The sequence below is a fragment of the Aulostomus chinensis genome, chromosome 14 (genome assembly GCF_037954235.1).
Source record: "Aulostomus chinensis isolate RoL2024-O1b breed Wild chromosome 14, RoL_Achi_v1.0, whole genome shotgun sequence".
Lineage (NCBI taxonomy): Eukaryota > Metazoa > Chordata > Actinopteri > Syngnathiformes > Aulostomidae > Aulostomus > Aulostomus chinensis.
In genome coordinates, this window is record NC_141333.1 from 5676314 (window position 1) to 5697772 (window position 21459).

General features: G+C 41.8%; 1 protein-coding gene across 1 annotated transcript in view; it reads left to right on the top strand.

The window, feature by feature from the left end:
• Positions 1-21459, top strand: part of col24a1 (collagen type XXIV alpha 1) — a 96049-nt gene that overhangs the window by 65031 nt on the left and 9559 nt on the right. The window contains exons 29-49 of the mRNA XM_086224153.1: positions 968-1021; positions 1463-1507; positions 2781-2825; positions 6350-6403; positions 6879-6932; positions 7550-7603; positions 7838-7891; positions 8455-8508; positions 8678-8785; positions 9289-9342; positions 9458-9565; positions 10248-10301; positions 11695-11748; positions 11895-11951; positions 12710-12763; positions 13413-13466; positions 13895-13948; positions 15707-15760; positions 16682-16789; positions 20787-20894; positions 20999-21106. Coding sequence (XP_086080279.1) covers positions 968-1021; positions 1463-1507; positions 2781-2825; positions 6350-6403; positions 6879-6932; positions 7550-7603; positions 7838-7891; positions 8455-8508; positions 8678-8785; positions 9289-9342; positions 9458-9565; positions 10248-10301; positions 11695-11748; positions 11895-11951; positions 12710-12763; positions 13413-13466; positions 13895-13948; positions 15707-15760; positions 16682-16789; positions 20787-20894; positions 20999-21106 — 1389 coding nt within the window. The remainder of the gene's footprint in view (positions 1-967; positions 1022-1462; positions 1508-2780; positions 2826-6349; positions 6404-6878; positions 6933-7549; positions 7604-7837; positions 7892-8454; positions 8509-8677; positions 8786-9288; positions 9343-9457; positions 9566-10247; positions 10302-11694; positions 11749-11894; positions 11952-12709; positions 12764-13412; positions 13467-13894; positions 13949-15706; positions 15761-16681; positions 16790-20786; positions 20895-20998; positions 21107-21459) is intronic.

Sequence of the window (21459 nt, forward strand, 5' to 3'; positions counted from 1 at the left end):
AAATCTCGAGTAAACCCCTAGCAACATGGTACTGTGACGTTTTCAGGTTGATCTCTGACTTCTTATCTTAACCCTCCAAACTATAATAAACACGTCATATCCTGGAGGTGAGTTATATGGAGCTCACCTGCCTGCACAGGTTCTCCAGCTGTGCTTGTTTCCAGCAGTGGTTTTCACTGCGGGGAAACAGGCAGTTGAATTATAAGTTGCTTCCTTCACCAATCCCATCCTCTGGTTGCTCTTTTGCATTTTAATAATCAGCTACGAACAAATGGACCTCATAAAAGCTGGATTTATATTGGTTTCCTTTCTTTTGGTTTCCAGTCAACAGGTTTTATTGGCCACTTTCACTGCCACTATCCAAATAGTAAGACATTTATCAAAGTATATGACTGGAGAATTTCCTCTTCTTGAGAGTGAAGAGAAACTGATAAAGTCAATGATAGACCCCGCACTGCAAGGTTCACCTCCAGAATTCAAACAATGGCTATCTCATTGACCTCCAGTTTAAGATCAGTGAGGAACTAAAGATAGTGAACGATAGATGCAGGTTCGTCTGTCTCAGAAGCTTGCGGGAGCACGGCGACCTCAGAGGGACAGGAGGGAGTCTGTCTGGAGCTGGAGGCTCAGACTAAATAGACAGAGATGTAAAAGAGGAGACGAGATGGAATCAGCTGATAGGCTGATGGGAGCAGATCAGTCCTGAAGGAGTGGACGGGAGACAAAGGGCGATGGTTGTATTTACAGATTTGTGTCAGGCACCTTCCTGTGTTGTGATGCAAGAGTACGGGCAACCCTCTGGAATGTTTGAGTGGTTGGCAAGCTGGAAACAAACCTGAAGAATGCGGGATGATGACTTTGTTGCTGTTTGTTATTGGAGATGTCACCTTGTGTATGATGCTTGGATGCTAAAAGTTCTCCTGTATTACTCATTCTTTGATGAGCGACATTTGTGTCTGCCACACAGGGGCCCCGAGGTCCTGACGGCCCACTGGGAGAACCAGGCCCCGAGGGCACCAAGGTAAACACGCCCTGTGGTGAAACCAGTCCCGCCAGGAAATGATGATCTGTGTTGGCATGGGATCCCACTGATTCAAGCACATTCTGCACAATGTGCAGAAGAGTTGGCAATATTGATGAATGCGCATCATTTCTTTCCATTTACTATGAATATTCATGCAATTTAAACCAACCTCTGCAAAATTTTCTCTGATGGCCAGGTTACTTACTGTAGGAGTCCTCTCAAGAATCTTAGAGGCACTGTTGAATATTGACAGTTACCTCCTGCTTGTTCAAATACAATAAATGTGGTAGTTTTGCCTGAAATATGTTCTTTCTTTTGTCAAGACGTCAGTGGTTTTTGTTTAACTCGGATGCATTTAAATAGTCAATGTCACGACTCCAACTCTGCATTACTCTCCAAAAAATGCTGAATTTTTTACACCATATATCTTTTTTTTAGGGCGAAAGGGGTGACAATGGCAAAAAAGGAGAGCCGGGATTCATAGTAAGTTGTTGTAAAATCACCGCTCCTATTACAGGAGGAACATTTTTCTATGTTATACTTGTTGTGCTAATTTTTAATAGCTAATACTACACAAATCTGACCTCAACTTGCTTTGACGGTGCCTTGGACTACTCAGTGGTTTTCATGTCTGAATGTTTATGTCCAACACATCTGGACGAAGCCTTCAGGCTCTTTCCAAATGACAAGGAAAATGTATATACGTTCTCATTTATCCAAAGCCAAGAACAATCACTGTCGTAAAACAGCATCATCCTGCAGCATCAAGCTTAACAAGCACATCTCTTTTGAAGATGCACATTCACATCATGGAAAAGTCATCACTGCATATAATTTCAAACATTACACCAGCACCCACAGGCCTCTGTAAAGGTTCACCGGCCTCTAATCTGGTTTTATTCGCAGTGGGCCTTCGTTGTCTTGTCTCTGTTTCAAGTTAAACTCAAATACTGTTAATATGCACCACTGCCATTCTGCAGAGAGGAAATCTGAGCTAAGTTTGATGTGGAGTCGCCGGGTAAAAGTAAACTTTGCTGATCAAGCAGAGATCCTGTTGTGTTTTGTGGTATACGGGGAACGTAAGTGGAATCCCCAGTTTCTCAGAAAAGTGAACAAACGCCTCTCTTGCTCTGACCGTCCATTTGGAGGTCAACAGGTTTAAGTGACTTAAACACCTGTGTCTTTTTAGCACAATAATGTCTTGATCGTCAACATTTGGAACTAAAATCAATGAAGTTATTAGAAACAAACAACCATAAATGTTTCTCAATAAAACAAATGAGTCTTTTAGAGGCTTATTGACAGATTAACAACACATTAATTTGCAGCCAGTATTGAAACCCTCAACTACTGGAACGCATGCCAACTGAGGAGCTTATTATGAACTCCACCATGCACGCCATGTCCCCTGCATGACTTTTTTTGGCAAAACTAGAATTCAGAAAATCCACAATTTGTGGATTATTAAACATAGGAATTGAAGAAGACTGGGATTTAACGGAACAATGTGTTGTAACATTTGTAAACTGATGTTTTTGGGGTTTGTTTTTTAACAGTTGTGATGTACGGTCTCCATTAGCTTCACTGATAAGAATGGGACGAGTGTTTGCTGAATTCTGGATGCGCTCCCATCATGCAGGGGAAAATAAAACTTTATTAATTCAACACATCTAACAATGAGCATTAATAAACAAACAGATGATGTTGGGGTAAAGTTACGCTTTAATCATTCAGAAACTGATTTTTCACTTTGAAGGGCAAAGCTGGAAGCCCAGGAGAGAGAGGCCTTCCTGGGAAGCCTGTGAGTAACATCCAACTTCTCCTTTAGTGCTTTAATGATCATCACATCAGTGAAATCAGCATCACCATGGCGACAGCTGACTACACAGACCTGCTAAACATTCTACATCTTGTTGTCACTTTTTATATACATCCATTTATGATTGTTAATGGATCGTTTGAGGTAATGAGGTCACCTAAGAGGAAGTTACTTGCAGGAAACATTTCAAGGCTCATAGTCAAAACATAATTATGTACATATGCCTACTAAATGGCAGTGTGTGTGTGTGTGTGTGTGTGTGTGTGTGTGTGTGTGTGTGTGTGTGTGTTTTCAGGTTTTTCTGCTTAGCATACAGTAATAACATCATGTTGCGGCGTCCGGCTTTGATAAACTGTACTGACGTAACTGAGGCATTGTTTTATTTTCTGCTTCTTTTCTTGAGATATGACTCATTATACTCTGAATGTGTGTGTGGTTTGTGCATCTTAGCTGTTTGCGGTTTTAGTTTTACTGGTTTTGATGAGCAAGCAATTTGTAAGAGCTTTATTGAAACTTCCTTAGTGTCTGGGCATTGTTTGTTGCCGCTTATCAATGGCGCGTAAACTGTAACAGCAATGTTTTTAAATCTTTCTATGCTGCAGTGTCTCCCAATATGTAATAAGCGAATATCTGCAGAGCAGATCAGATTATTGAGGTGATGCGGACATCTGGTTTTACAGCAGCAGAGAATACTATTGGGGGGGGGGAAATGACATTCAGACTTTTTCTTGTCAGTGACACACAATGTAAAGCGTTTTGGCAGTTTTGAAAGGCCAGTTTGCCCTTTTTCTGTTTAAAAATGATGAATGTTAGTTTTCATAGTGCAAAGGGATCACTAAACTGATGGCCCACAGATGGTTGAAACATGCAAACAAAAACAGATCGAAAACAGATTGAAAGGCAGATTCACGTAGGCTAATAGTGAAGTGATGGTCATTGTTTCCACACTATGTTTTTATAATGTTTTTTTCCATCCATTTATGGCAGACCTTACGAAGGAACGCCAGCCAGAGAACAAGCTATATCACCTGCATGCTTAAGCAGTGTTGGACCTTGTTTGGTGTGTCTCATTTTCCCACCGACGAATCAGCTGCTTGGCCCTTTCTGTAATCATACACTGGCCTCACTCTTGACAGTTGAGAATTGTTTCTAATTACTCACACACACACACACACACACACACACACACACACACACACAGTGGCACAAATACTCTTGTGCAGGCCTGTGCTCTCACTCTCAGATATAGCACAAATATCACTCCAACATGCTTAATCGTGATGTTGATGGTGTTTGCAAACGATTCGATCATTTTCAACAGCTCTTTGAATTAACAGATGGAACTGAATCGTACTTGTTGAGAAACCTTCTTTTATTGTTGTGCCCAAATTTCACTGCGTGCCATAAATCCTCCAGTCTTTGACTTGAATCGCGTCAGCAATGTCACCGAGCCAGTAACGAACACGAAAACACAGCAGCATTTGGATGGCAGCACTAAGCTCAGAGTTGAAGCAGAATGGTCAACAACTAACCTTCACTTCTGTAAGCGAAATGATGCGACTGAAGCTCATGGTCAAGCAAACTAATGGAGCAGTCAAATGTCACACGTTTGTAGAACAGGAATCCTTCTTCGCTTCTTTATTTCCACATACGAAAGTACAAGTATGCACTGCATGAAAAAATGATCATGAAAAACAACAAAAGACTGTGAAGGAGAACTGTCGGAAACCCTCCAAGGGCTTAAAAAGCCCTATTCTCCAGGTAGCAACCACACACACACACACACACACACACGCACGCACGCACACATCAACAATCATGACCATTGGAGAAGTCTGGCGCACAAAATTATTATACTTAAAAAAAAATCAATATGATTATATTTTACCATTTACCACTACCATCATCCGTCCTCTGCTCATGAATTTGGAAGGTTTCAAAACATCTACAAGCACGATAGAAGACAGTCGTGCAAGTTTTTTGAGGTTGTTTCTTGCCTCTGTTTTATCTTCATTACGACGATAAACACGGATAACTTTATTCAATGAAATTTCTGTTCCATATGCAATAAATAAATAAATAAATGTTTTTGTGCAGCGTTGATGACACAATGGATGTAGTGTTCAAGTCAATGCTGGTCTGCCATCTTGATTCTAAAGCTTGGGTATAAACATCAGGAGGGTTCATGTGGCCAGCGTTGGTATATTTAGTTGCTACTCCTGCTACTCTCTCGTATTGTTTCCTGTAACGATGCTGTCTTGGAAGCCTTCTACGCTGGATGCATCGTATCTTTGCTTGATATGATAGGAATAATAACTTAAGATAACAATATAAAATCTTCACTGCAAGCATCGAACTGTGCAAGTGGCTGATGACTTGCTGAGCAGATCTTGGTAAACAAACGGTAAAAGATCCAGCTCCCTCAGAGAGCTGCAATTCCAATCATTGAAAGTTCACATCCATTTACATTACATTACAGGATAGAATAACCGAAACCTTCTCCTAAGCATCTGTCTGGAATGAGATCAGTAGGATTTATCCATGTTGATCACCGTGTGTTGGAGCTGTACGTCAGAGTGAAGCAGGATTACTTAGGGTAGTTTTATCCCACTGGCTGTGACAGAAACTGTTTCCAGGCATGTAGTTGTTAATTCCTAAGGAATGATGCTGAGTGAAGAACGTCCACAGCTCCTCAGCAGTTAACTAATGTCGTTTACACTGTTCAAAGACCTCCAGTACACGCTATGCTGTTAGTATTGGCTGCTTAGAAGCTTCACGTCTGTCTAACTCTGGTTTCATAGCGCCATCTTGTGATGGGATGGAATCCTGCTGAAAATCATCCATCATGCTGTACAACTCCAAGTTCCCTCACTTTAGTGTGTGCAGTTGTCCTGTAATCATACTGTCATATTTATCATATTTACAGTTAAACGTGAGTTATTTGGGGTATTTGTCACATACAGTTGCAGTACCTAGGCTGTAATTGATGTCTCTCACTGTTTTCATGCTTCCATTCTTCCTTTCCTTCCCTTTTGTCGCAGGCATTTATTTTGAAACTATACTTTTCTTTTGACTTCTGTTCATTCATTTATTCGAAGCTAAATCTCCTCAGTTGTTGTAGCCTGATTTCTCCTTCCGCCGCTGATCTGTCTCCTTCAGTTCTGGCACGTCTGTTTCAGAGATTCAAGCTGATGTCTTACTTCGACAATATCAACACTGATGATTCAAATTAGTGTCTCGTCTTAACTTGGCAACATGATGTCTGGACCGCAACAAAGAGATCTTACATTCCAGGAAAGCCAGTCTGGGTTAATGCATCAAAGAGTCTCGTGTCATGTCTGGAGGCTTTAGGCAGCACTGAAATATTAGACACACTCATTATTTTTGTGGTTATCTCTATAATTATGATGATGATGATGAGAGGAGGACCTTCTGTCATGCTTTTCTGGAATAGCACATGAGAGTGACTGATGATACATGGCGGCCATGATTGCGTGTATTTCCAGGGAAAACCAGGTATTCCAGGGAGCACCGGGGAGAGGGGGCCACAAGGCGAGGCTGTAAGTACCCTGGCTGCTGTTTCTGTATTGAAATCTGTATTGACTTTGTCTGATTGTCTTCCATGAATCATTAGTTTTTACAAATTTTGAGGCCCGTGTTGTTTTAGATTTCTCTTCATTAAAACTTCGTACCTTCGGCCTCGCCTCTTGGATCTGTCCTCAAATTCCTAATTTTCCTGGAAAACTGCACACTCCTCAGAGACGTCAAGAATGTCAAACAATCAGATATAAATATTTGGTGGGGGGGGGTCAAAAATGCAAGCGGCAAGGTTTATGTTATGGATCTCATCTTGCGTTTGGCTGCTCTTCAGTCTCCTTCATTCTACAGATCATTTAACTGTGTGTGTTTGTTTTGCCGTTGCACGTTAGACTTGTGTATTTAGTCTTCTCTGGTCATTTATTTCTGCTTTACCCAGTAAGTCCAATAATGGGACGGCTCTGCTTTAGACGTCTTAGGGTGTTTATTGTTTTGCAGGGACCTAAAGGACCCCCTGGAGAGGCGGGACCTGAAGGAGAGCAAGGACTTGAAGTACTTTTCATGAATTATCCTCAATAACTTTGCTATGAATTGATCATTTTGTGTAGTTTATCATATTTTATTACAAACTCTAGGGTTATGACATCTTTGGATCTAGACCAAAGTCTTTTTGATTGTTCCCCCATTTACCATCCTAACAAATTTCATCAAAATCTTTTGACAATTTTTGGGGGTTATCATGAGAAAAAACACGTAAATAGATAATTTTCCTCAAGAAATCATATTTTGTTCTGACAAATAGGTACATGTAGTTCTCTCCAGAGCCACACCTAGTTGTACCTGGAGGAACTTTTCATTAAAATACACACGGCAGCATTTTGTCATGGTGATTTTTCTTATAGTTTTCAGGAAAAATATGAAAATGAAACAAAATTGTCTTATTTCACAATGTCAAATATGTCACAGAACAATCCCTTTATTTGGATCCGCTCCACAAACGAGTCTTTTGTCAATATCCTGTCTTCCCACCAAGTTAAAAAAAAAAATAAAAAAATTTGTTTATTAGTTTTCATGTGACCCTGCAATAGAAAACAGACAGCACTGAAACCTAAATATCTATAGTAATTAAACACTTCTAATTCTTTCATTTCTTTGTCTCTTCACCTCAGGGAGGGCCTGGTGCAGAGGGCGAACCAGGTGCTGTCGGAGAGCCAGGGTCAAAGGTCAGTACAACATCTCCATGTTTTTGTCAGGACCCCTGCACTTTAGAAAATATTTGGAGCCTCAGTTCCTCCCACCCTGCAGCAATGTGCAGGGCCTTGAACGTGCTCGGTAGCAACAGTCGCCCGGGGTGAAACTACACGTCTGAGTTGTTACTGTAAGAGCAGGAGTGTGTGCACATGTGAAGGTGCTTCAACCTCCAGACGGCCTCATGTTGCATTTTGTTACCTCCGCAGGGCGATGGTGGGCCTCCAGGAGGTGAAGGGGAGCAGGGACAGGAGGGGATCAGAGTGAGTGACTCCTACCAACCCACTCAATCTGTGTTTCACGACATCCAATATTTAATCGCCAGCATTTTGCTGAGGATAATTCCTCTATTACAGACGGATGAAATGAATAAATGATCCATAAATAGCTTGAAATCGTGTCTGGCTGTCACGTCCAAACTCACAGTTCATGTCAAACATTTAATCCTGGATGAAATTTTAAAGAACTACATCTGTGTTTAGAGAATGTGCTTCGAAGAGATACTTGGAAAGCTGGGTCTGTCCTGCTGACCGTGGATACTTTCACAATTCATATTGTCATTTTAATGTTATTCTACCTCAAAACCATTCTTCTGATTTATGGTAAATATATTTTTGGGTAGTTTTAAATGATTATTACCTTTTACCTCAATTTTTTTTAACCTCAAGTGTATTTATATTAGCTTTAAATGGCCCAAAATGTTAGATACTAAGAGCAACAGCTGATTAGGTCATTTTTAGAACCATTCCATCATTTAAAAAAACTACATCAAGCTAAAAAAAAAAAAAGAGAAGTGGTCATCTTATAAATTGTGTTGTGTTTATAGGGTCCTCCTGGCCCCCCTGGTGAGGATGGTCCTCAAGGGAAAGATGGCGCCAAGGTACAGAAACCCGTCTTTCTGAGTTGACAATTCCTCTTAAGTGCCACAGGTTGTTTGACCCTTGACCCCTTTTCATCCCTGTTGTTAAAAAAAAGAAAGTTGTTATAACTGAATTGTTTTTAACTCTGATTGCGTGGCGGGCTGTCACCCCCCCCCCCCCCTCCCCCAGGGTGAGCCGGGTGAGCGTGGACCAATGGGAGAACCAGGGGACAAAGGGATGGAGGGAGACCCAGGGCCCCCAGGAACACTAGGACAGCCTGGGAAACAGGGCTTCCGTGTACGTTTATTTAAGATTTTTTCAATGTTACTGCAGGATACAGCAGTATATATATATATATATATATATATAAAAAAATCTGATTTTCACATTAATTATTCAACGAATACTTAGCAAGAGATTGATGTATCATGAGCCTCACTGTCTCTTACGATCAGACAAAATAATCAGAGGTTCAGATTTTTAATTTCTGTACCTGACACTCTTAGTCCCCATTTGCTCCAGCAGAGGTCAGCCTTCTCTTCAACAATGCTAAAACCACTGCTGAGGTGTTCATTACTGTCTGATGGTTATTAGTCGGCCCCCCCCCCCCCCCCCGTGTGTGTGTTGTGTTTCTGTTACAGTTACAAGGCTGTAATAGAAAAATATATTGGCCCTAAAATGTCTCCTGACAACAGGACTGGGGGGGAAACTGGATACTGTTCACACAAATGATCACTATCCTTGTTCAGAAAAGATATTTTGTTGTGTGCTGTGATTATCTGATGAGTGTCCTGTTACAGGGGCCAGAAGGAAAACTGGGGCCCCCAGGAAACAGGGGACGGCATGGAAAGAAGGTAAGCAGGACACAGAGGCACCTTGGCATTCAAGCAGTTTCAGTGAGCCTTTTTGTTTTAATCTTCTGCAATAATCCTGTTGGATCAAACATAATGTTGTTCTGTGTCTGCCCAGGGAGAGAGAGGCCCTGTTGGCCTTCCTGGTGAGATTGGCACGCGGGGAGACACAGGCCAGCCAGGCGAGGCGGGGCTGAAAGGTGCCAGGGGAACACGAGGCCCACCAGTTAGTTCCCAGTTTTGTTCTTCTCTCATGCAGAATCAGATTAATCATGTTTTGTGTTTGATATGAGGGAAAATACTTCCCACACTACTTTTGGCAATATTTGGACCATGTCGATTTTAACTCGTGCTGAAAGAGGAGATGTTCTTTTCTCCTCTAACATGATTTGAACTGTAGAATCTTGTGTGATTTAGATGTAAAAGCTGTGTAATGTCTTATAACCCGATCCTTTTACACTTATTTTAATCAATAACCTGAGACAATTAATCTTCGTCGTGGAATAAAAGATGCAGGTTTTCCTCTTAGTTTCAGTCCTTAAATGTGCTTGGGTTTCATTAAATCTTATGTCAAATTAAAAAAATGTAGAACCAAACATTTTGGTTTCCATGAGCTGTCTCATATTGTATCAGTTTTATCAAATATGAGAACGAAGCCTCAAAGGACGATGTTTTTGAGTCTTTTATTCTTCTTAAAGAGAGGAGCGGCTCTATTTTCAACAGAGCTATTAAAACCATGTTGTGATAGCTGTGGAGAATAGATTTATATCCCCTTCATAAAACAACTCCAGCCTGCATGTGTGTGTGGGTGAAGCCAAGGTTATATTTAGCTGAACCTGAGTTGAAAGGGAAAACAAACTGGGACTTATTCACAGTTTATTTTGGTGTGTTTTCTCTGTTGCTTCAAGGGTCGACCCGGTGTCATGGGGATGGAAGGACAACCAGGACTGGCGGGATACACGGTGCGTTAATTCTCCCCGCAGTTTTATAAAAATCACTTACAAATGTACGAGCATGAACACAACACGTAAAACATGACATACATAGACAACGCGTAGAAACACGCGCTGGTGTTCCTGCTAGATAGATGAGTAAACTCTAGCATGTGTTTTGGGCTCGTTCTTGCATTCCTCAGGGACTTATGTTACAAAGCAGTATTATTTTCTAGATAACTTAATCAACCCTGGATTGACTTGAATTAGAGACAAGTGCTTAGGTTGATACTCACGAAGCCCCAGAGTGACCATAGACAGAGAGAAACAAATACGTGGTCACAAAATATCAGCGTTCCCACAGTTTGATTAATTTGTGGCTAAAGGATTTAACTTAAACCCATGAGATGCAACTTCTTTGCACAATTAAATCAACTTGTGGCAGTGAGGTTATCTTGTTTCCGCAATGTGATACATTTGTGGCCACGAAAAGAAATTAATTCCAGTGCTTTGCTTATTCTAATTGTGGGCCCGAGTTAATCAAAGCGTGGGAACAACTTCTATCTTTTTGCCATGAAGTATGAATATTTTGCGTGTCTCCGTTCCTCCAGAGATCCGGAGAAACTTCAGCATAGCCGCTGAATATCATTTTGGTCGCTGTGTGCTGGAGACATGCTGTGTCTGACTCCCGTGGATTTCTCACATATCCCATTACTGTTCACTTTTAATTATCCAATAAAAACATGACAAACACTTCACAAATAACTACCACAGCAGAGAGAAGAGGTGGAATTGAACATGGTGAAGTCCACAAGCTCATTTTTCCAGCAACACTGCTGCCAACAGCAGGAGCGCCAACATCACCGGGTTTAGGTTGCGTAACTTGAACAGGGCAACTTAAGTTCACCTTCTTTTTTTTTTCTTCTTCTTTTTTTTAATGTCCGTGTGTGTGTGTGTGTGTGTGTGTGCGTGTGTTTTTGTGTGTGTGTGCTTGTGTGTATGAGTGTGTGGATTGGTTTAACTATCTTTATGGGGTCTGAAACCTGGGACCCAACTATTCATGTGGGCCCCTGCGTGCTTTGTGAAGCCAAAATAATGGACCCTGCTACATGAAGTGGCTGTTTGAGGATTAAGGGTTGTTTTTTAGGGTTTGGGTGATGGCTAGACATTCATTTTGATGGTTACGTTCAGGGTAAGGGGGCCTGGGAATGCACATGTGTGAATGAACGTCAATGACGGGTCACCACCAAGATTCTGTCCGTGCCAAACCTCAGAGCTTCAAGAGAAGTCTCTACCAGTGAACTGCATTTATATGAAACCATTCTGACAGGCCTCACAGTTGAACTCAGGAGTCAGAGAAGCGTGCTGCAGCCTGTAGAAATATGGCGGCTTGGTTGGCTTTATCCACTCTCTCTTTCCTCAGGGTCACCCTGGTAAACCTGGGCCCATTGGACCACCAGGGCCTAAAGGTGAAAAGGTAACATGACACCTCAAGTATCATTTGCCAGGAGATTATTTCACTATTTTATTTCATGACCTTGCTGCGAAATTCTTCAGTACATCGTGTTGTTGCAAAATCTTGTGCCTACATGTGGGATTTTGTGTGCGTTTGCTCCATTCCAGGGTTATCCAGGTGATGACAATAAGACCCCGGGACCCCCAGGGCCCTTAGGTGAACCAGTAGGTCTTGCTTTCCTTTAAACTCTCCTTTCTGATCCCTCTCTCAGTTAAGGCCGAATCATTTGACTGTTATCAGCATTGGAGGCATTGAGCATGTGTAGAAGAAATCAGGGTAGAGTTTAGTATGAGTTCATACTGTTGTTGCACTGCACAAATCCTTGTCTGTGTTACTTTAACCCGATGTGAGTCATGTGAGTTGACCAGTTACCTTTCGTTTTTTCCTTTCTTCTGATGCATCAGCCCGACAGGCTGACTGTGTGGCCGAGAAGACAAAAATTTGCACAAGTTACCAGCGGAGGCGGCGTGCTCTCAGTGCCTCCATGGCATTTTTGATAATGGAGCCCCGAGAGTGCGTCATGGGTGGTGGCAAAATTACCGTGTTCACCCATGTTTTGTTTTTACAACAAAGCAGATTAGAGGCAGCATTCGACCCTTGATTGGATACCAGATAAACATGCTCCCATTGCAAGCAAAAACCAGGTCCTCGTGGTGTTAGCAGGGGTTTTGGGGAGCGGTGACAGTGCCTTATTTTTTTATTCTTGTATTAACACATGATAGAAGAGGTGTCACAAAGACATATCTCAGTAGTATCATTAGTAGTCACATCCATCTTACTGTAGTCCCGAGATCGTCTATAAGCAAGTCCGACAGTGAAATTATGTGTTTCAGAAGATGTGGATTTGTCTTGAAGTACCTGTGAAGCTCAGATGAAGCTCTGCTGGTTTAAATGACAGCGTGTGTTATTTTTGTTCACACAGGGGCCCCCGGGCGAGCCAGGAGAGCGTGGAGAACCAGGAGATGAAGGATATCAGGTAGACAATACAATGCAATCACCCTCAGTGACTGAGGGCGCTTATCTACTTGGTCGCTTATTTATTCTCTTTTCACGCGCCATTTCAACATCACTCTGCTCAGTTCAAGGACCACATGTCCCCAGGATTTCACACAGTGCCACGGAAGTTTGGTTTTGACTAGTTGGTGCTGGTGTTAGAAACTGAATCCATCGTGTGTGAGGCAATTTGGGAATCATGTATTATTTTATTGTTTTCGCAGATTTTTAAAGCTTTAGTGTCAAGTGGCACTTTTGTCTCCATCTGCTGGCTGTGACATTTGTGAAAAAGCAGCTGTCCCCTCATGCTTCCTTTGTACACTGAGTAACAGTCGCAGATGAAAAACGGCTGCCAGTTTTATCATCTTTGCCCCAGACTTCTAATAAATCCTAATAGACCAGTTTGGGCTTTTATCAGAGTGTAGAGTTTATAGTTCCGGTTCAGTTCTACTCAGATGTGAACTGTTGTAGGCACACATTGAGACATGTTTTAGAAACTAATAATGACATTGATATGGCTTTAGTCATCCTGTTGATTCTCAAGCAAATGAAGGTACTTGACCACATCTCAGCACCGATTGAAAATTACTTACAAAAAAATAAATAAAAATAATCCTATATGAAAATTTCAGGGACACATTGGTGCCACTGGATCTCGCGGGGCTGTAGGACCACCAGGCGCACCGGTAAGTCAGTACATGTCTGTGAAAAAGATCAGTTTTTAAATGTTTCGCTGCAGGCATTGAAGATGAAGAAGCACATGGTGATGTAAATAGATATAGATGTGTTTGAAGGGTTTTTGAGCATAATTCCTAGTCGTCTAGTGAAATATGTAAATGTGTTCCCTCGAAGAGTTCTGGATAATCAAGTTATTTAAAAAAAGGAATTTGTTCCTTTGGATTTGAGTCTGTCTGTTAGATTTCAAGATATTTCGTGTGGTAAATTAACATGATGGCTCGATATTGGTGCACATGGAAACCTCATACTTTTTCCTTCCCAGTAATGGTTTTGTCAAATGTAACAATTTTAATGGTTCATCACGTAAACTGAGCGTGGATTTATATAACATATTCATGCTGGTGTGCGCCTTTGTCCCTTTTCTTGCTTCCCTCAGGGATCACCAGGCCGGCCTGGAGAAGCTGGCCCAAAAGGAGAGCCCGGTCATCTGGTGAGTCTCGCTTGTGCAGCTCTGCATCTTTTTTATCCATATATAGAGTATATAAAGTGAGTGTGATTAACTTGATCTGCTCACTACAAATGGAATACACGTTTTTCATCATCATAACAAAACCTGTGGATCCGTGCACACAGGCATTTCTCATCTACTGCTGGCAGGATTTAGGCTGGGTTTATATTTAAGGCTGCGGATTAAGAGGAATCCTTCTGTTTGCTGCCTGAGTGAAAGACCAACCGCAGACGTTTGGCTCAAGCACACTTAGATTTTTCACTTTTCACCAGAGGAGCATTTGATTTTGAGCTGTTTCTCTTAGCTGCTTGGTTGTTTTAGCTAAGCTGTGGTAAGGTTCTATTAAAGGAGACAAAAGCTGTCCTAACCTCATAATATCAGGAACCAGATGGAAATAGGCTTTGGATGACAAAACAAGGAGAGGGACTAGGAAAATGTTATCAGTCTTCATGGCCACCCTGAATGCTAAATTGTCCCCTTTTCTGGTAATGTTTATCAGAGACATGTTGCTTTTGTTCTTTCTTATGCAACTATCTTAACAATACGCCCTAAAATTTCTCGTTCATTCTTTCCTTTTTCTTCTAACTTAGTCGAGTTAACATTGTCATCACCTAACATATAACCGATGCATCTGAGAACAACTGACGGACCTTTTCAGGTGCAATCTCAGGTGTCTGATGATGTTTGAGGTGGTTGATCCAGCAGCTTTTACTTTGACATCACAAAAGAAGCACATCGCACTTTTCATGAAGTTTTATCAGTCAAAAGAAATGTCAGATGGCCCAGGTTTGCTGTTGCTGCAGTATTTCTGTGGCCGCCAACGCCAGACAGATGCGTAAGGATACGTATGATGTGAGGGCACGAAATACAGCTCGCCAGATCCTTTCATAATGTTGATACCAAATAAAGATTCCTACAACCAGAGTCTGAGTCAACTCTCGAGTCGTTTGAGGACATGCGTGCGTTTTGTGAAGTTATCTGGTTTGCTTTCTTAGATGTCAGGTTCTTTTTGAGTCCTCAACCTTGTCACAGAGTTGCTGGTTACATAACTTAATTTTTCCTGTGAACTGAACCTCCTTGATCGAGTTCCATGCAGCATTGTTAGTGAAGTATTCACAGGTTTCCAAATCACTGATTTTCTTCTCAATGTGAAACAGCTTGTATGCGAGTCTGATTATATAATCAGCTGAATTACTATGGGAGCGATTGGCTCGAATTTATGTCGAGTTTGAGTGGTGTGAATGAGAAATAAATAAAGAGAAACATCAGCGTTAACAGTCAAATTAACAGTCTGCCAGAAAATATTGGAACATTTCAGGAACTGCTCTGTGTCTGTTTCAGATTAATGGCTTTGGTCTAGAATTCCTAGAAGGATTACTCTCTGTGACCATACACGCATAAATTAGTACAGTATACATGGTTGCTGAGGACAGACATGAGGTTTGTAAAGTTCATTGGCATTTTTTATTAGGATTGTTTATGTCTCTGATCCGACAAAGTTGTGTTTTAAAAGTGCATTAAAAGCTGTTGTGATTGAACTATTTCATTGTGCTAAAACTGTGGAAGTCTTGACTGTGCTGAGAAGAGAAAACAGGGTAAAACCGGTTGTGAACTCTGACCTTCCATAAGGCTCATGTCAGACATGATCTTTTGACATTCCTGAGAGTGAGATATGTAATCGTGTGTGTATTGTTTTTTCTGCCTGCGTATGATTAATTCTTCATATGTGTGTTTATTCAGGGCACACCTGGAAAGAAGGGAGCAAGAGGGCTGAGTGGAACTCCTGGAGTTGAAGTGAGTATTACGGGGGTAGTGCACTGTAGCCGTGTGACAGAGATGAGGCACGAAAAAGAAGAACAGCCAAGGACTTTCCACATCATGAAACTATTCGTTGGAAAATTGATTACTAATACGTGCGCATAAAAGCAAGAGGGCAGTAGTTTACTCACAGATGGCCATAATCATCATCCGTCCATCCATCCATCCATTTTCCTCCACTTATCCTGTTAAGGGTCGCGGGGGGTGGAGCCTATCCCAGCAGCTTTCAGGCGAAAGGTGGGGTTCACCCTGGACAGGTCACCAGTCCATTATAGGGCCAACACATAGAGACAGACAACCATCCACACTCTCAGCCACACCTACGGTCAATTTAGAGTCTGAATTAGCGCCTCGTCCCCTCTTGATGTCTTTGGTGCGAGGAAGCCGGAGTACCAGAGAGAACCCACACAGGTGCAGTGAGAACATGCAGACTCCACACAGAGAGATCTGTCAGAGCTGCCCATAATAATCATACTTAGTGAAAATGATCAATGCCAGAAAAAGTTAGTCATCAAAACATCACCGTTAGAATCCCACAACTAAACCTACTGCCTAATTCAAGCTCAATCTCTTAATCCAATCATCAGTGGCCAGTACACTCTAGAGATACATAGCTACCCATGTACATGTGCATTCCATATTAAGTCCAACTTTACAGAACAGTACAAAGTCAGTTTTAGTGTAAAGTTTAGAGGAGCAGGGTTGTTACCGAAGGTTCACCAGTTCAATCCCTGAGCTGCCACCACTGAGGTGCCCTTGAGCAAGAGCCTTAACGCAAACTCGATCTGAAAATGAGTGCTGAGTTTGCTATCAGAGGGAGAATAATGATGATGTTTATCGTACTGTGTTCGCAGTATGTTGATGCTTAATATTGTTACTTTTATGGATATTTTCCAGGGGCCGTATGGTTTTCCTGGACTCAAGGGAATGCAAGGTTACCCTGGGCCAGATGGTCCCCAAGGACTGACTGGCCTACCGGGACTACCCGGAAAACAAGGACGACAGGTAACCAATTACATCAAAGCATATTGTAAATACCGTAGTATTTTTGTAGTTATCAAGAAGTTTACAAGAGCCTACGTGAATTGCATCATCACTAAGTGTTGAGCGTATACACATACGCTTAAAAGCAGTGTCTAAAAAAAACAACAACTCAATGTTATGTAGCCTATAACTGGACAAAGCAAACATTTCTTTTTTGTAGATTTTAATCTCAGTTCTTAGTTTGTGGTCTGTTTGAATGATTTCAGATACCTGTTAAATACCCTCATATTTAACTGCTTTGTCTGTCTTTCTGTCCATTCACGAGGTTAGTTAAACCTGATGGATCAATAAAATGCAGTCATGTACTCTAACTTGTAGATATTAACTTGGAAGTTAATTGGTGGAATGAAGCAAGTAATGACATGCAGCCAGTGAGATCAAAAGGCTTTCCTTCAGCTCGTACCATCTACAGATTTAAAACTAAGACGTAGGACGATGATGGACTGACCATTAAATGTCATGTTTGATTAGCTTGGCTTCTTCTGGTTGAGACAGACTGTTTTTTTAAGTCTTCAGCCAGAGTGTATTGGGATTTCATGCATGAATGTCTTTGCCCTTTATAGCCAAGAGTTGGGAGCTGCTTTCTCTCTGGCTTCCATTGACGTAATGTTTTTTGTTTTTTTTTGTTAGAACCTAGCAAGTCTTATTTTGGCCAGAGTTGTTTTTCATCTGGACACTTATATGGTTTCTCACTGGTAGTGTGAGTGCCTAAACTCTAGAACTCCTAAATCACACTTTATAATATGAGTCTCTCAAATACAGGAAGGAATCTCTGCTTTATGTGTGTGTGTGTGTGTGTGTGTGTGTGTGTGTGTGTGTGTGTGTGTGTGTGTGTGTGTGTGTGTGTTGTGGGGTTAGTTGGGTGAGTGGTTTTTCAATATTTTGGCTGAAAAAGGGTTTTACTGTTAAACTTTCAGATTGCTAGCTCTATTAGCCATTCTACCATAAAGGGCAGAATATAGGTGCACTAAATTTCTGCTGGGGCTGGTTTGAGCTCAGCGCTGGAGAGATGAATCGCACAATGCAGACTTATAAAGCTGCACAAGGCAGTTAGCCTCATTGGCCAATGTGCAGCTGTCCCACAATTTTATCACCACATTTGGACACTGTGTCAGCTGTTGCTCTGTGTCTGGCTGCCCTAAAGGCCAGAACATGAGTGACCTCACTTTTCAGGGGCACCTGCTCTGACTTTGGCGATGTACACCGTGACTGGCTCAAGCTATCTTTAATGAATATCAGCTGTCCCACCATCTCTGTAGATGTTATGTCAAAACAAGCAACTAATAAAAATTGAGTTTCACTTCGATTTTTGATTTTTTTTAGTTTTTTATCATCAGCTGGCTCGGCATCAGCTGGCCCAAACAAGCACTGCCTAATAATACTTTAAATCTTAAGATTGCACATTCTTTTATTCACTGAGTCTTTGTTTTTAGAAATATCAGTTTTCCTCTAAGCCAACACGCTAGTCTGCTTCAGTAATCCAGTGTTTTTGGCCTCTCTTGACTTCAGAGCACATAGCATTGTCTCAGGGAAAGAAAGACTGGCAAGAAACTATTTTTTAAATGTTACTCCTACGGTGGGATAGACACAGTAATATGGCTTCCTTCTGCCTCTGCTGGCTCAGAACAGTCCTCCTCGCTCTCTTTGTCCTTGTGAAGTCATTATTCTTGTAAGTATTGTCAGATATCTTCGAAGTTTTCTCAGCAATTTCTGATCCAATCCTGTTTTTATTGCCACTTGGATGCATCCATCTTATAAAAGGACAGGATTTATTCCTGGTCCGACAGTGCAGTATAAACAAAGGAAATAGCATGAGAATTATAATAGTCATAATTATGTTTTCATCTGTGTGTAATCACCTGAAACAAACAATCATTAGGGTGTGATAAGTCGTTCATTACCTACATAGGGATTGGGTCATCCTCCGTCGCCTTGGCCATGTTGCGCCTCCATTTACTGCAGTAGCCCAGACGGGACAAACCAGAAGCTGCAGAGTTCAGTCTACACCAAGCATATGAAAAAATGTCGAAGTATCGTTGTCCTTCATACTTGATACAACTAAATCCTACACACTGATCCTTAAATCATTTGTATATTTGTTTTGCCTTGAAGATACAGTTCATCTGCTCAGTCAGGCAGACTCCGTGTTGTGGTTTTAGTCCTGATTCTTCCCAACACATTTTAAAATTGCGCTGAATTTGTCCTTCATTTTGAGCAGGGTCAAGACATCCGATTTTAGACTTAAAACAATCAAGCTTCTGGCACCTGGTTGAATTTCCTGCATGTATGAAATTTGAGTCAGCTTCCGGATGGTTAATGTCTGTGTGTCATGAGTCAACACGTACTAAATTGAGGAAAAGCCACATCCTGTCTATCCATTGAACATCTGTAGTGTTGTGCGTGTCTGTATGCAGGGGCATGGTCAGTATCAGCCTTGATGCAGTAAATATGAATGTCCGCTGCTGTTTTTGGACTGCTCTCTTTGTCAACACCTTCTAAATCCCTCTAAGTTGTCACCTTTACAAGCACCCCTGCGGTGAGTCTGTGTGTGTCGCAGGCAAACATCCCTGTGAGGGCTGGAACACTGGGTCAGTCTTAATTAAATCACCGAGTGATCTTATTAAGCTGAAAGACAGCAGCTCTTTCTTATGCAAGAGTTTCCCAGCGCCTGCAGGTTGGAGGTTTCGCCCTCGGCACTGTAATTCTAAGCAGGTTCATCCAGACTTATCTGCTCCCACCATCTTGATCAAAGAACAAAAGCCATATGTGAGGTGACGACCCACTCAACGTGTTATTCCAATACTGCTCTCTCCCTTCTGCCTCACCACACTGCTGATGGAGCAGGAAACCACTGTGGTCTGCGGTGTGAGAAAGCAACTCAGTGACAGGCAGTCAGTTTTTTGGGTACACTTAAGGAGCAAACTGTCAAGGAATATTATCACCAGAAGGGGCCAGCAGACTTCAGCGATGTGGTTTGCCGCTATTACTATGCACACATTTAGAGAATGTGTACAAAGTAAACAGTGAATGAACTGAATCAATCTTTTGACTACACGTAACACATTTTGACATTCCTTGATTTTTTTCCAATTCAGAAGTTTTACTTTACTGCAAGAAACAACCAGATATTCTGTCCTCCTCGTCACAACAATGTCAGCTGCCAGTAAAGCTCCGGTCCTGAAGCGGTTCAAAGAAACTTTAGGCTTCCCTCGCTGTCTTAAGGCCTCTTCACACCAGGGGAGAGATGAATAAACAATGCGTCGTTTTAAGATGCGAGTTGTGATTATTTGCAATTTTGTGACACAGGAATAACAGATGTGTGATAATGGAATTATTGTCATCCAGTGATGATGATTTTGGGATGTCCACGAGGCAGTTTAAGACCCTATACTGGTGCTAAGGTTGTATTTTGAGGCAGAGGGTCGATTGGGATGCTTTTACCTTGGAGAGATATCTGGAAGTCTGTCAACATATCCGTCATCGCATGTTTGTTGCACGCAACTTGAACTGTTGATGGGTTAATTTGTGGTGCAAAAGTTCTGAAAAAATAGCATTGTTCCCCCTCAAAAGTTGCTTTTTGTTGCATACTCTTAACAAAACAAGTTAAAATAATTATGTATTGGTACAAACAAATTCCTGTGTAGAGCGATGTTGTTGAGAGTGAGTTTTGTTTGCATCTTCTTCTTTCCACATGGAAGCACATGGCTTCTTGCCATTCGGCTGAACGTTTGTTTTTCATTCTGTGAATGCTGAAAAGACAAGTTTGCTTCAGAGAAGAACCCATTTGTTCGATTATCTGCATCAGCCAAGGCCGTTGAACAGAAAAGGGCAGGACTTTATTGCCTGTAATGTATTTATTTCCAAATGTTTTTTTTCTCTCAGAAACAAGGAGATGCTGCTACCAGCCACCTGTGGGGCTCGGTCTCTACTAACAAAACCCACTCTGTGATCCTTTCAGGGCCAGAGAGGCTTGGTTGGACCAGAGGGACCTGCTGGACGTCCAGGTCCCAGAGGGGAGGTTGGACTCCCAGGACCACTTGGAGATATAGGACCACCCGGTCAGAAGGTGAATATGCAAGGGCAGTAAACCTCAAAGATTCTAACTTCACATAGCAGTCTCTGAAGTTAGACTTTGTCCTCTAACGCTATCAATTCCAAATCTTGGTTCAGGGGGAGCTAGGCCTGCCAGGAGACAGAGGGTCCTCAGGCTTTAAAGGCATGGAAGGGGCTACAGGTGACCAGGGCAGGAAGGGGGACCCAGGACCCAAAGGACAACCAGTGAGTTACATGCACAATGTCCATCTTGAAATGGGAGCTAGTTTTATTTCCATGAAACGGAATAGCTTTGAATCTATCGATCCTGACTCACTATCACCTCCGTAGGTAGAATGTGGTATTAGAGGATGCGATGGACTGGCGCTAGCTTGCTTAAAATTACAAATAGCACCTTTACTGATAAATCATCTCACACACAGCACTCTGTTTGTATCACTGAAGTATTGTATTTTACCGCATTGCTCAGATTAAATCAATTGACTTCCTTGGAATGTCTTTTTTTTTTCCAGAGAAAAGAGGGTTTTATAACTTCTTCTAACACCTCCCTAAAAATAGCCTCAGGGGCTCAGATATCC